The 14,827-nt window shown below is 45.9% G+C and overlaps 1 protein-coding gene across 1 annotated transcript in view; it reads left to right on the plus strand.

Annotated features, from left to right (window-relative positions):
• The window catches only part of LOC310798682 (kin of IRRE-like protein 3), a gene marked incomplete at both ends in the record, with an annotated part of 236,937 nt that overhangs the window by 190,564 nt on the left and 31,546 nt on the right, over positions 1–14,827 (plus strand). The window contains one exon of the mRNA XM_083661238.1: positions 14,037–14,164. Coding sequence (XP_083517364.1) covers positions 14,037–14,164 — 128 coding nt within the window. The remainder of the gene's footprint in view (positions 1–14,036; positions 14,165–14,827) is intronic.

The following is a 14,827-nucleotide window of genomic DNA, read 5'->3' on the forward strand; positions in this document are numbered from 1 at the left end:
CTTCTACACAGCACGTACTGAGAAATCTGATTGAGATGTAGCTGTCTCCATCCCTGTAGCTTGCTTGTCTGACAGCTCTTGGGCCCTAGCTGCATCCAAAAGCTTTTGAAGTGTCATGTCACAGTATTTCAGCGCCGCCCTGCGGAGGCGTGCGGAACTGCAGCTCAAGATGATCTGTGACTTTATTTCTCTGTCAACGTCTGCAAACCCACAGGTGGACGCTAGTTGTCTCAGCCGTGTGTGGTAGGCGTCTAAAGTTTCACTTTCGTTTTGCCTAGCTTGTCTGAAGACATATATCTCATATTCAGTATTGACTTTAGGGCAGAAATATGCACACAGTCTCTCAACAGCCGTATCATAGTCTTTGGCGTCACCCGTGTTTGGCAGGGTGTCAAATACGTCATTCACATCGGGTCCCGCATAGTGTAGCAGCAATGCTCTTTTGCGAGTAGCATCCTTTATATCCAATGCCACAAGGAAGTTTGTGAAACGAGCTATCCACTTCTTCCACCTCAAGCCTATAGAGCTGGGTTCATTGTGCACATCGAATGATGGGAAATGTGGTAGACTGGCCATGGTATGCGTTGCCCCTGTTCTATTCCGCTTTGTGCGTCTTCTTGTCATTAGCTGGGCGTGTAGCCAGCTTAGCCGCCGTGCGTCTTGTTAGCTGGATGGCTAGCTTTAGCTTTTAGCTGTGTTTTGTAGCCGGTGGCTAGCTTTAGCTGTGTCTTTGCCAGCGTAGTTCGCTTACTGCATCTCCAAAACGAGAGGCTCCATCCGTTCTAGGTGCGGTTTCCTCGTCGCCAGTTATAGTGTCTCTCTGCTGTGATATTATGGCTGGTGCATAATGAATGGAGACGATTAACACAGAGATCTGTTAACGATGCTTTACTTGCGTACTGGTGTGGTACATGCTGGTGTACAACATTACACTGAACGGTAGAGGGCGTACTTTTACAAGATAGTGGATATGTCACTACATTACAGCCCTCCCTTATTTCGAATAGACATTCAGGTACCATAAATTTAATGAACAATAGAAATAATAAAATATTATTTTTCTCTTTTCAAGTTAAACCAAACTGAACTAAAATGCCTGTGAGTCTTTCCAATACCAACATGTTACTATGTTTCCATGTTTTCAGCAGTGATACTTAAACTATTCACAGTTTCTTGTGTACGTCCTGAGTCACATCTCGATTAGTCTCTTAGAACAGACGAGTTGGCTTCCGCAATTTTCAAATGCTTCCGCCATACCGTCTGTACTTCGTGGGGGAGAATCATGCACCAACCGGAATGGGAAGCAGAAAGGCGGGTCTTCCGCTCAGTAGTCCAATCAGAATCCAATATGCCGGCAGAAAGGCGGGTCTTCCGCTCATTAGTCCAATCAGAATCCAATATGCCGCATTCGCATGTCGTGATTGGTCGGATTCCGTAGAACTTCCTTCCAGTCTGAAGGTTTTTTTTCCCAACTTCCTTGTGCATGTTCTGGGGGTGTAACGTACAGACTGTATATAGCTGCATTCGCCGGATGTAGATGATACAGTCTGTTTTAAGAGACTACATCTCGATGAGACGTCGTGGCGGTCTCCTGTTCATCCTCACCGAGTGTCTGGGCTGAATGAGGGCCTCGACATTGACATTATTCTCATGGTGATGATTCTCAAAGTCTGGTGGGTCTGGAGGTGGTGAGTCCAGATCATCCTCTTCACCGGATGTCCCTGAGTGTGGTCCCAGTGAACCTGAAGATGGCACCATTTTGAAGTGTGAAGAGTTTCGTGTTATTTCATGTCCAGCGCTAGCTGCCGTCACCATTGATCCTTTGATCGTCACAACGGTGTAGGGCTTGGCCTTGTAGGGAGTCATGAGCTTGCCTTTCACCAGCTGGCGGCAGAGTACAGTGTCTCCTGGTTTGAGAGTGGAGGGTCGTGCTCTGTTCACGCGATCAGCATTCTCTTTCATGCGTTGCTTGGCACGCTGATCTCTGTCGTGTAGGCTGGCGTCCGTCGCTGAGTGTTGGGTCATAGGAAGAGTGGGGAGAGTGGTGAGGAGCTTTCTTCCAAACAGTAACTAGGCTTTAGTTACTTGAGTGGTTCCATGGGGGGTTGCGCGGTAGTTTCTGAGAAAACTGTAAAGATCCTGTTTCCAAGGCCGTCCTTCTGAGTGTGTGGCTGTGATGGTCTTCTTCAACGTTTTCATGAAACGCTCTGCCTCTGCATTTGCTCTTGGCCAATATGGTGTTATCTTTCTGTGCTTGAATCCAAGGTAGAGGCTGAAATCTTTGAATGATTGTCCATTGAATGGGGGTCCATTATCTGTCTTTACCACAGTCGGTATCCCAAAAGATGAGAAGATCTTGTCCAGTTTGGGGATCACAGTGGTGGCTGCTGTGGACTTGACTATCTCCACTTCAGGGTATCTGGGGTACTCATCAACGACTACAAGTAATCACCTGACGGGAAAGGACCTGTGAAGTCAATGGAGACGTTCTCCCATGGACCTTTGGGGAGTTCATACATTTTTAGTGGTTCCATGTGGTTCTGAGCAGTTGCTGCTTGACATGGCATGCAGTGTCGTATGGTCTTTTCCACCATTTCGTCTATGCCTGGAAACCATACCTTCTCTCTCAGAAGCTGTTTGGTCTTGACAATGCCCATATGACCACTGTGGACTAGGCTGACAGCTTTGTGGTGAAGGGAGGTTGGCAGTACAAGCCTTGTACCTCTGAGAATTACATTCTCTTCTGCGTTGACTGTCAGTTCGTTTCGCAGGCGGTAGAGTGCTTTCAGTGTCTGATAGTCAGCATCTTCTTTCTCGCCTGGTGCGTTTTTCCAGTGTCCTCCGCTTAGGAGATGCATCACTTTACATAGCGCTGAGTCTTTCTTAGTCTCGGTTTGGACTTCCTCAAGTGTCATTGCCTTTGGAACGGCATTGTCGATGACGAGATTCACATATTCTTCAGCCATGCGAGAAGATCTGTGGGGTGTGTCACCTTCGACAGGATGCCTTGACATGTAGTCAGCAGGGTTGTCCTTTCCGGCTTTGTACTTGATCGTATAGCTGTAGGGTTGCAGCCTGAGTCACCAGCGTTCTAGTCGAGCTGGGGGCGTGGCTTTCGGATTGTTGAAAATCAGCTCAAGCGGCTTATGGTCAGTGATGACTGTGAAGTGTGAGCCATAAAGGTACAAATGAAAATGTTCACATCCCCAGAGGATTGCCAGAGCCTCTCTCTCCGTTTGTGAATAGCGCTGTTCGACTGGTGTGAGCGCTCGACTGGCATATGCGATTATACGGTCACTGTCATTATTGTTGAGGCTGCGCTGGCGCCTAAACCAACCGGGCTGGCATCGACCAGTATTGTTGAGTGTTTGGCTGGGTCGAAGTAGGCCATTGTTGTGTTTTTCATCAGCTGCTCTTTCAGCTTTTCCATCACTGACTCTTGTTGGGGTCCCCATGACCAGGTGGTATCCTTTTTAGTGAGTTTGCGTAAAGGCTGTGAAATCGTTGCATAGTCAGGGATGAAACGTGAGCAGTATGTTGTCATCCCGAGCAGACTGCAAACTTCTGATGTGTTCTCAAGTGGAGGAAGGTTCTCGATGGCAGTGATCTTCTTGGGATCTGCAGAGATGCCTTTTGCTGAGAAGATGTAGCCAAAAAACTCAAGCTGAGGTTTGCTGTACTCACACTTCCCAGCATTGAGTGTGATATTTTGTTCTCTCAGTCTCTGGAATACAGCTTTGAGACTGCTGTTGTGTTCTTCTTGTGTCTTTCCATAGACAATGATATCGTCGCTCATGTTCCTGACATTAGGAATACCCTGTAGCAGCAGGTGTATGACATTTTGGAATACTTCAGCAGCAGAGTTGATACCGAAGTTGAGTCTGGTGTATCTCCAGAGGCCTGTGTGTGTGGTGAAGGTAGTGATGTACCTTGACTCTGGATGCAGTTCGAGTTGATGGTAGCCAGCATTTAGATCGAGCTTGGAGAACACCACAGCTCCATTCAGGTCATGAATGAGATCATCGATGTTTGGTGTGATGTGACGTTCTCGCTGTATCGGCGTGTTTGGTAGGCGCATATCGACACATATCCGAACCTTTTCTGGGCTCTTGGGTTTTGGAATGACTACGATCGGAGACACCCACGGTGTTGGGCCACTGACTCGTTCAATTATGCCTTTCTCTTCTAGGTCATTTAGCTCTCCTTCCACCTTTTTCCGCATGTGGAAAGGAATCCTCCTATGTGGTTGCACCACTGGCATCACCGAGTCATCAACATGCAGCTTCACTTGAAAGTTTTTAAGCTTCCCTATGCCTTGGAAAAGGTCTTTGTATTCATGGATGAGCTGGCTTGGGGATGTCTGGATTTCAGTGGACATGGAGTTCACAATGTGCAATAGTCCAAGGGCTGTTGCTGTCTTGCGACTCAGTAGTGAACCATGATTTCCCTGTATCACGTGGAATGTATCTTCCTGTATTAGTTTAATCTCAGAGCAGATTGTTGCTTTGAATTCTCCTCTCACTGGAAGAGCAGCGGATGAGCCGTAGGGATAGATTTTTGCATTGGATGGTTGCAATTTACAGCTGGATTTTAGCTGATCATAAGTGATGTCATCAATTATGTTCACTGATGCCCCAGAGTCAATGATGACGTCAACTGTTGTGTCCATGATCTTTACTTTAGAGTGTTTAAGTTTTGCCTGGTCCTGTAGTGTGCATACAACATACAGATATTCATCATCCGAGCTGTTTGGAGTATCAGGTTTGTGAGATGTTTGCTCCTGCTCAGTTTGTCCCTGCACTTGATGCACTCTGTGTTTTGGGCGCAGCTGTTTATCCGCATTCATAGAAGTGAATTCTTTATTCTGTGATCTGCAGCACTTTTGAAAATGGTTAAATTTTCCACATCCTTTGCATTTTTTCCCTTTTGCTGGGCAGTTTGTTTGTCCGCCTTCATGTGGAAACTGCCCTCCACAGTTATTGCACATTTTGTTTTCACGTTTCACATTTGGATATTTATTTGCTTGTCTTTGACTTTGGAAGGTTTTCTTCTACACAGCACGTACTGAGAAATCTGATTGAGATGTAGCTGTCTCCATCCCTGTAGCTTGCTTGTCTGACAGCTCTTGGGCCCTAGCTGCATCCAAAAGCTTTTGAAGTGTCATGTCACAGTATTTCAGCGCCGCCCTGCGGAGGCGTGCGGAACTGCAGCTCAAGATGATCTGTGACTTTATTTCTCTGTCAACGTCTGCAAACCCACAGGTGGACGCTAGTTGTCTCAGCCGTGTGTGGTAGGCGTCTAAAGTTTCACTTTCGTTTTGCCTAGCTTGTCTGAAGACATATATCTCATATTCAGTATTGACTTTAGGGCAGAAATATGCACACAGTCTCTCAACAGCCGTATCATAGTCTTTGGCGTCACCCGTGTTTGGCAGGGTGTCAAATACGTCATTCACATCGGGTCCCGCATAGTGTAGCAGCAATGCTCTTTTGCGAGTAGCATCCTTTATATCCAATGCCACAAGGAAGTTTGTGAAACGAGCTATCCACTTCTTCCACCTCAAGCCTATAGAGCTGGGTTCATTGTGCACATCGAATGATGGGAAATGTGGTAGACTGGCCATGGTATGCGTTGCCCCTGTTCTATTCCGCTTTGTGCGTCTTCTTGTCATTAGCTGGGCGTGTAGCCAGCTTAGCCGCCGTGCGTCTTGTTAGCTGGATGGCTAGCTTTAGCTTTTAGCTGTGTTTTGTAGCCGGTGGCTAGCTTTAGCTGTGTCTTTGCCAGCGTAGTTCGCTTACTGCATCTCCAAAACGAGAGGCTCCATCCGTTCTAGGTGCGGTTTCCTCGTCGCCAGTTATAGTGTCTCTCTGCTGTGATATTATGGCTGGTGCATAATGAATGGAGACGATTAACACAGAGATCTGTTAACGATGCTTTACTTGCGTACTGGTGTGGTACATGCTGGTGTACAACATTACACTGAACGGTAGAGGGCGTACTTTTACAAGATAGTGGATATGTCACTACATTACAGCCCTCCCTTATTTCGAATAGACATTCAGGTACCATAAATTTAATGAACAATAGAAATAATAAAATATTATTTTTCTCTTTTCAAGTTAAACCAAACTGAACTAAAATGCCTGTGAGTCTTTCCAATACCAACATGTTACTATGTTTCCATGTTTTCAGCAGTGATACTTAAACTATTCACAGTTTCTTGTGTACGTCCTGAGTCACATCTCGATTAGTCTCTTAGAACAGACGAGTTGGCTTCCGCAATTTTCAAATGCTTCCGCCATACCGTCTGTACTTCGTGGGGGAGAATCATGCACCAACCGGAATGGGAAGCAGAAAGGCGGGTCTTCCGCTCAGTAGTCCAATCAGAATCCAATATGCCGGCAGAAAGGCGGGTCTTCCGCTCATTAGTCCAATCAGAATCCAATATGCCGCATTCGCATGTCGTGATTGGTCGGATTCCGTAGAACTTCCTTCCAGTCTGAAGGTTTTTTTTCCCAACTTCCTTGTGCATGTTCTGGGGGTGTAACGTACAGACTGTATATAGCTGCATTCGCCGGATGTAGATGATACAGTCTGTTTTAAGAGACTACATCTCGATGAGACGTCGTGGCGGTCTCCTGTTCATCCTCACCGAGTGTCTGGGCTGAATGAGGGCCTCGACATTGACATTATTCTCATGGTGATGATTCTCAAAGTCTGGTGGGTCTGGAGGTGGTGAGTCCAGATCATCCTCTTCACCGGATGTCCCTGAGTGTGGTCCCAGTGAACCTGAAGATGGCACCATTTTGAAGTGTGAAGAGTTTCGTGTTATTTCATGTCCAGCGCTAGCTGCCGTCACCATTGATCCTTTGATCGTCACAACGGTGTAGGGCTTGGCCTTGTAGGGAGTCATGAGCTTGCCTTTCACCAGCTGGCGGCAGAGTACAGTGTCTCCTGGTTTGAGAGTGGAGGGTCGTGCTCTGTTCACGCGATCAGCATTCTCTTTCATGCGTTGCTTGGCACGCTGATCTCTGTCGTGTAGGCTGGCGTCCGTCGCTGAGTGTTGGGTCATAGGAAGAGTGGGGAGAGTGGTGAGGAGCTTTCTTCCAAACAGTAACTAGGCTTTAGTTACTTGAGTGGTTCCATGGGGGGTTGCGCGGTAGTTTCTGAGAAAACTGTAAAGATCCTGTTTCCAAGGCCGTCCTTCTGAGTGTGTGGCTGTGATGGTCTTCTTCAACGTTTTCATGAAACGCTCTGCCTCTGCATTTGCTCTTGGCCAATATGGTGTTATCTTTCTGTGCTTGAATCCAAGGTAGAGGCTGAAATCTTTGAATGATTGTCCATTGAATGGGGGTCCATTATCTGTCTTTACCACAGTCGGTATCCCAAAAGATGAGAAGATCTTGTCCAGTTTGGGGATCACAGTGGTGGCTGCTGTGGACTTGACTATCTCCACTTCAGGGTATCTGGGGTACTCATCAACGACTACAAGTAATCACCTGACGGGAAAGGACCTGTGAAGTCAATGGAGACGTTCTCCCATGGACCTTTGGGGAGTTCATACATTTTTAGTGGTTCCATGTGGTTCTGAGCAGTTGCTGCTTGACATGGCATGCAGTGTCGTATGGTCTTTTCCACCATTTCGTCTATGCCTGGAAACCATACCTTCTCTCTCAGAAGCTGTTTGGTCTTGACAATGCCCATATGACCACTGTGGACTAGGCTGACAGCTTTGTGGTGAAGGGAGGTTGGCAGTACAAGCCTTGTACCTCTGAGAATTACATTCTCTTCTGCGTTGACTGTCAGTTCGTTTCGCAGGCGGTAGAGTGCTTTCAGTGTCTGATAGTCAGCATCTTCTTTCTCGCCTGGTGCGTTTTTCCAGTGTCCTCCGCTTAGGAGATGCATCACTTTACATAGCGCTGAGTCTTTCTTAGTCTCGGTTTGGACTTCCTCAAGTGTCATTGCCTTTGGAACGGCATTGTCGATGACGAGATTCACATATTCTTCAGCCATGCGAGAAGATCTGTGGGGTGTGTCACCTTCGACAGGATGCCTTGACATGTAGTCAGCAGGGTTGTCCTTTCCGGCTTTGTACTTGATCGTATAGCTGTAGGGTTGCAGCCTGAGTCACCAGCGTTCTAGTCGAGCTGGGGGCGTGGCTTTCGGATTGTTGAAAATCAGCTCAAGCGGCTTATGGTCAGTGATGACTGTGAAGTGTGAGCCATAAAGGTACAAATGAAAATGTTCACATCCCCAGAGGATTGCCAGAGCCTCTCTCTCCGTTTGTGAATAGCGCTGTTCGACTGGTGTGAGCGCTCGACTGGCATATGCGATTATACGGTCACTGTCATTATTGTTGAGGCTGCGCTGGCGCCTAAACCAACCGGGCTGGCATCGACCAGTATTGTTGAGTGTTTGGCTGGGTCGAAGTAGGCCATTGTTGTGTTTTTCATCAGCTGCTCTTTCAGCTTTTCCATCACTGACTCTTGTTGGGGTCCCCATGACCAGGTGGTATCCTTTTTAGTGAGTTTGCGTAAAGGCTGTGAAATCGTTGCATAGTCAGGGATGAAACGTGAGCAGTATGTTGTCATCCCGAGCAGACTGCAAACTTCTGATGTGTTCTCAAGTGGAGGAAGGTTCTCGATGGCAGTGATCTTCTTGGGATCTGCAGAGATGCCTTTTGCTGAGAAGATGTAGCCAAAAAACTCAAGCTGAGGTTTGCTGTACTCACACTTCCCAGCATTGAGTGTGATATTTTGTTCTCTCAGTCTCTGGAATACAGCTTTGAGACTGCTGTTGTGTTCTTCTTGTGTCTTTCCATAGACAATGATATCGTCGCTCATGTTCCTGACATTAGGAATACCCTGTAGCAGCAGGTGTATGACATTTTGGAATACTTCAGCAGCAGAGTTGATACCGAAGTTGAGTCTGGTGTATCTCCAGAGGCCTGTGTGTGTGGTGAAGGTAGTGATGTACCTTGACTCTGGATGCAGTTCGAGTTGATGGTAGCCAGCATTTAGATCGAGCTTGGAGAACACCACAGCTCCATTCAGGTCATGAATGAGATCATCGATGTTTGGTGTGATGTGACGTTCTCGCTGTATCGGCGTGTTTGGTAGGCGCATATCGACACATATCCGAACCTTTTCTGGGCTCTTGGGTTTTGGAATGACTACGATCGGAGACACCCACGGTGTTGGGCCACTGACTCGTTCAATTATGCCTTTCTCTTCTAGGTCATTTAGCTCTCCTTCCACCTTTTTCCGCATGTGGAAAGGAATCCTCCTATGTGGTTGCACCACTGGCATCACCGAGTCATCAACATGCAGCTTCACTTGAAAGTTTTTAAGCTTCCCTATGCCTTGGAAAAGGTCTTTGTATTCATGGATGAGCTGGCTTGGGGATGTCTGGATTTCAGTGGACATGGAGTTCACAATGTGCAATAGTCCAAGGGCTGTTGCTGTCTTGCGACTCAGTAGTGAACCATGATTTCCCTGTATCACGTGGAATGTATCTTCCTGTATTAGTTTAATCTCAGAGCAGATTGTTGCTTTGAATTCTCCTCTCACTGGAAGAGCAGCGGATGAGCCGTAGGGATAGATTTTTGCATTGGATGGTTGCAATTTACAGCTGGATTTTAGCTGATCATAAGTGATGTCATCAATTATGTTCACTGATGCCCCAGAGTCAATGATGACGTCAACTGTTGTGTCCATGATCTTTACTTTAGAGTGTTTAAGTTTTGCCTGGTCCTGTAGTGTGCATACAACATACAGATATTCATCATCCGAGCTGTTTGGAGTATCAGGTTTGTGAGATGTTTGCTCCTGCTCAGTTTGTCCCTGCACTTGATGCACTCTGTGTTTTGGGCGCAGCTGTTTATCCGCATTCATAGAAGTGAATTCTTTATTCTGTGATCTGCAGCACTTTTGAAAATGGTTAAATTTTCCACATCCTTTGCATTTTTTCCCTTTTGCTGGGCAGTTTGTTTGTCCGCCTTCATGTGGAAACTGCCCTCCACAGTTATTGCACATTTTGTTTTCACGTTTCACATTTGGATATTTATTTGCTTGTCTTTGACTTTGGAAGGTTTTCTTCTACACAGCACGTACTGAGAAATCTGATTGAGATGTAGCTGTCTCCATCCCTGTAGCTTGCTTGTCTGACAGCTCTTGGGCCCTAGCTGCATCCAAAAGCTTTTGAAGTGTCATGTCACAGTATTTCAGCGCCGCCCTGCGGAGGCGTGCGGAACTGCAGCTCAAGATGATCTGTGACTTTATTTCTCTGTCAACGTCTGCAAACCCACAGGTGGACGCTAGTTGTCTCAGCCGTGTGTGGTAGGCGTCTAAAGTTTCACTTTCGTTTTGCCTAGCTTGTCTGAAGACATATATCTCATATTCAGTATTGACTTTAGGGCAGAAATATGCACACAGTCTCTCAACAGCCGTATCATAGTCTTTGGCGTCACCCGTGTTTGGCAGGGTGTCAAATACGTCATTCACATCGGGTCCCGCATAGTGTAGCAGCAATGCTCTTTTGCGAGTAGCATCCTTTATATCCAATGCCACAAGGAAGTTTGTGAAACGAGCTATCCACTTCTTCCACCTCAAGCCTATAGAGCTGGGTTCATTGTGCACATCGAATGATGGGAAATGTGGTAGACTGGCCATGGTATGCGTTGCCCCTGTTCTATTCCGCTTTGTGCGTCTTCTTGTCATTAGCTGGGCGTGTAGCCAGCTTAGCCGCCGTGCGTCTTGTTAGCTGGATGGCTAGCTTTAGCTTTTAGCTGTGTTTTGTAGCCGGTGGCTAGCTTTAGCTGTGTCTTTGCCAGCGTAGTTCGCTTACTGCATCTCCAAAACGAGAGGCTCCATCCGTTCTAGGTGCGGTTTCCTCGTCGCCAGTTATAGTGTCTCTCTGCTGTGATATTATGGCTGGTGCATAATGAATGGAGACGATTAACACAGAGATCTGTTAACGATGCTTTACTTGCGTACTGGTGTGGTACATGCTGGTGTACAACATTACACTGAACGGTAGAGGGCGTACTTTTACAAGATAGTGGATATGTCACTACATTACAAGGGGCAGGACCAAAAAGCATGAGACAGCGTGCTCTCCGACACATGACACCTGACACACAGTGGTGAGACAGATGGATAAATCCTATGCAACTTATAGTTAAAATAGTGAAGACGGTGAGTGACCTTAAATTGGATCAGTTGGTGTCTACTATTAACTGAGCAGAGTTGTATCACAGACAGACTCCTATCCCATATAATGTCAGACAAATCTGTCTACTGTGAGCGTTTCCTCAGACTCAACCAATCAAATACCTGCGGCTGCGCACAGATGACATGAGATATCTGCTGTGTTCATTTCATATCAGAAGATGGCATGTCATTTAAAATCAACCATACAGTGGCGATCGCCCAATTTATAATAACTAATAATAATAATAATCATGTTTTCTGCCAGTAAACAGTTTCCCCTCATCTCCATACACACACCCCCCAGTCTGTCAACCAGTGAGATGGCTCTAACTTACTCGCTTTGAGAGAGACCAGCCTCGGTATGTGCCTTTAAGTATGCATGAGACCCAGTATGGCCGGCCCCGCCAGTCATGAAAAGCAGCGAGAAGCTCTGTCTGATGCTGACGTTTCGTCCGTTGCCTTACCACAGGCATTTTCCCCGTGAAAGTCTGCGTTATAATCCGTGTGCCCTTGGGAATCTGCTGTCTGGAATCTGGCCATCTCCTCTACTCTGTGCTTTCCTCTCGTCTCGTCACGTCACCTCTCTTCGCATCAACAGTCCGGTAAACTGAATCCACTGACAGCCGTGAGTTGTTGGAGAGTGTTGATCGTTTGCTAAACGAGACCTGACCTGACTATACTTTTCTTTACTGACTTTCTTCTTGTTTTCTGCGGGTTTGGAGTGTGTGGAGTACTTCCTTGTTTTGTTTCTATTTGGAGAGTAACCGCGAAATCCCGGAAGTGGAATTATTTTTGTTAAGGGAAAAACTGTACTCGTTTCACTGGATTGAACTGAACTGACTTGATTGTTCGAAATCCCGGAGTGAACCATTTTTGTTTGATGAACTTTTCGTGCCTTTGCCTTCATTCTAATAATAATCCGAATTTCAAACTGAGTTGCTGGTGTTGGGTGAATTTATTGCATTGTCTCATTCCCTTGAATTTGAGTGTTTATATTGCTGTGTGTTGCATTTATGGTGGCTATTTAATCTTTATTGTGCATTCAAATAACCGGGTTAAGGGTTCATGTGTTTTTTTACATGTATCCTTTGTGGGGTTTTGACACTGACAAACTATTTGACTGGTCAAACCGCTACAATACGCTGCAGTAGAAATTGCTTGCTATTGTCAATGACAGTTTGTTTTAGTATAAATGTAACTGATCATTTTGATTAGGCTGTGGCTGACAAGAATGCCTTTTCGTAACATTTACACAGGGTTCCCACGGGTCCTTTAAATCATTGAAAGTTTGTGAATTTGGGGGGGGGGGACTCAAGGCCTTGAAAGTTTTTGAAAATAGACATAAATAGACATAGGTGTGAATGTGCAAGAAAATAAGTTTGTTTGATTTGTTTTAACTTAAAGCCACAATCAGTAACTTTTTCACCTTAATATAACAGCTTTTTAGTTATTGAGGATGGTAGAGTGACTTGTAACAGTGAGAATGTCACCTTTACTGGTCACACACCGCCCTCCAAAGGCCTCTCCTGGGACTAAGCAGTTTCCTACCTGCTTCCCGGAGGCAAGATGTGCGCATGCGGTCTACAGCGGGAGCCTTGTTTTCCTGGAAACAAGGAAGTAACTCGATTCGGATTTGCTACGAAAATGACGTTTCACGGAACTATGGATTATTATTTCATCACGTGGTGAGTACCCGATGTCACAACATAGAGCATAGTACATAGAGCTTTCTGGCGCTGTGTTTTGTTGACTTTGAACGGCGATATCGATACTATTGCACGCAGAGGGCGCAGTTTCTCCAATAGCAAAACTTGGAAAAGTTACTGATTGTGGCTTTAATGTTCGCAAATAGGCTACATTCCGCTGCATGTGTGTCTCCCGCCGTCCCCGTCTCGTGCGCCTCCTGCCTCGACAAAGTGTGACAGTCACGTGCCTGCATGACCGATTGAGGTCGAATGATGCAGGTTAGCAGTGAACACGATCACATGACAAATCCATCCAGTCTATTGGTTTGAATCCGAACCCAACGAGGCAGCTACGGAGGGCTTTAGGTGCCAAGTACTTTTTTTAAAGTGCCTTCTCCTTTTAAAGGGTTTCCCGAGCGACTTCCCAGATGGTTCTGTGAAACAAATCATCTGGCAGCTTCAGGTTAGCTTACTGGTCAAGCAAGGGAGAAAGGTCATGTTAAGCGATGTAATGTTAACTATGCCATAGTGGGTCCTTGAAATTGAAGGAATTGAGCCAGGAAAGTCCTTGAATTTGATGTTTAAGAAGGCGTGGGAACCCTGTTTACAGCAAATCCCATAGGAAAATGAACACAGCTATAGAAGGCACCATATAGACAGTCTGCATGTCTGGGAACGCCCATACAGGCACTAGGAATGCCCACAATAGACGCTGGGTTAGTCTGGGGGCGGGGTCAGGGTGGGGTAAATTCCCCCGTTCTATCCATTCAGCAAAGTTAGAATTTAGCTGATAGCCCAGCCCAGGCAGACACGATCTGGGATTTAACCACCGCAGTAAATGCACATCTGAGCAGACGTCTTGTGTTCTGCTCTAGAACCCCCAAACCTGTAGTTTAGAGCCGCAGCACCGTCTTTTGGTGAATCAGCCCATGAGATATATCGGCGGTTTTACCTCACTCGCGCGCGAACCGTTTAACATTTTGTGATCGTTCCCAGACATGCCGACTGTCTCTATTGACCCATGGCACAAAAAAGAAAGGGATGCAGATTTCATCCGGATTTCATACTGATCATTTATACATGAAGCATTTCTGCCACAGCATTTCAAAATCTCCTGTCTCCTGTTGTTGTTGTCTTGCAGTCGGGCCCAGGATGGCAGCAGAGCCCCAGTCCCTGCAGGTGGACCTGGGGTCTGACGCGGTCTTTAACTGTGCCTGGATGGGAAACCCCTCTCTCACCATCGTGTGGATGAAGCGCGGCGCAGGAGTGGTATGCATTAGAAACCCCTCTCTCACCATCGTGTGGATGAAGCGTGGCTCAGGAGTGGTATGCATTAGAAACCCCTCTCTCACCATCGTGTGGATGAAGCGCGGCTCAGGAGTAGGGCTGGGTTAAAAAAAATCGATTCTCTGATTTTAAATCGATTTTTATTGTAATCCTTCGATATCGATTCATATGTCCAGAGATCGTTTTTTTTATTCAAAAAAATAAAAAATCTTTAAATAAACAGGCTATAATATTATAGGCTGTGTGTGGTAGTTGAAACATAGTTTCAAGTTGACATTTATTTATGTTTGTAGTTGAAACAAAAACATAAACACTGTAGGCTACATAAATGGAAATGTTTGATCATTAATATCTACTTTTAGAAATGATATAGGCTGAAATCAAATCACTGTGCATAATTGTGAAAGTGTCTTTATTGACAGATGAAAAGGCTGTTATTTACCCTTTGTCACCACCTGGTGAGTAAATATATGTGTAACTAAAACCATTAAAATTGACAACCGGTCCGCAACTTTTTTTCCCATGTATCTACCGGTCCTTGGCGCAAAAAAGGTTGGGAACCCCTGTGTTACATAACTGGACAGTCATGTAATTCAGGTTACAGCTCAAAAACATGTTTTAGTATCACTAACCAAATCGATATTG

Source organism: Poromitra crassiceps, assembly GCF_964638095.1.
Source record: "Poromitra crassiceps genome assembly, chromosome: 26".
NCBI lineage: Eukaryota > Metazoa > Chordata > Actinopteri > Beryciformes > Melamphaidae > Poromitra > Poromitra crassiceps.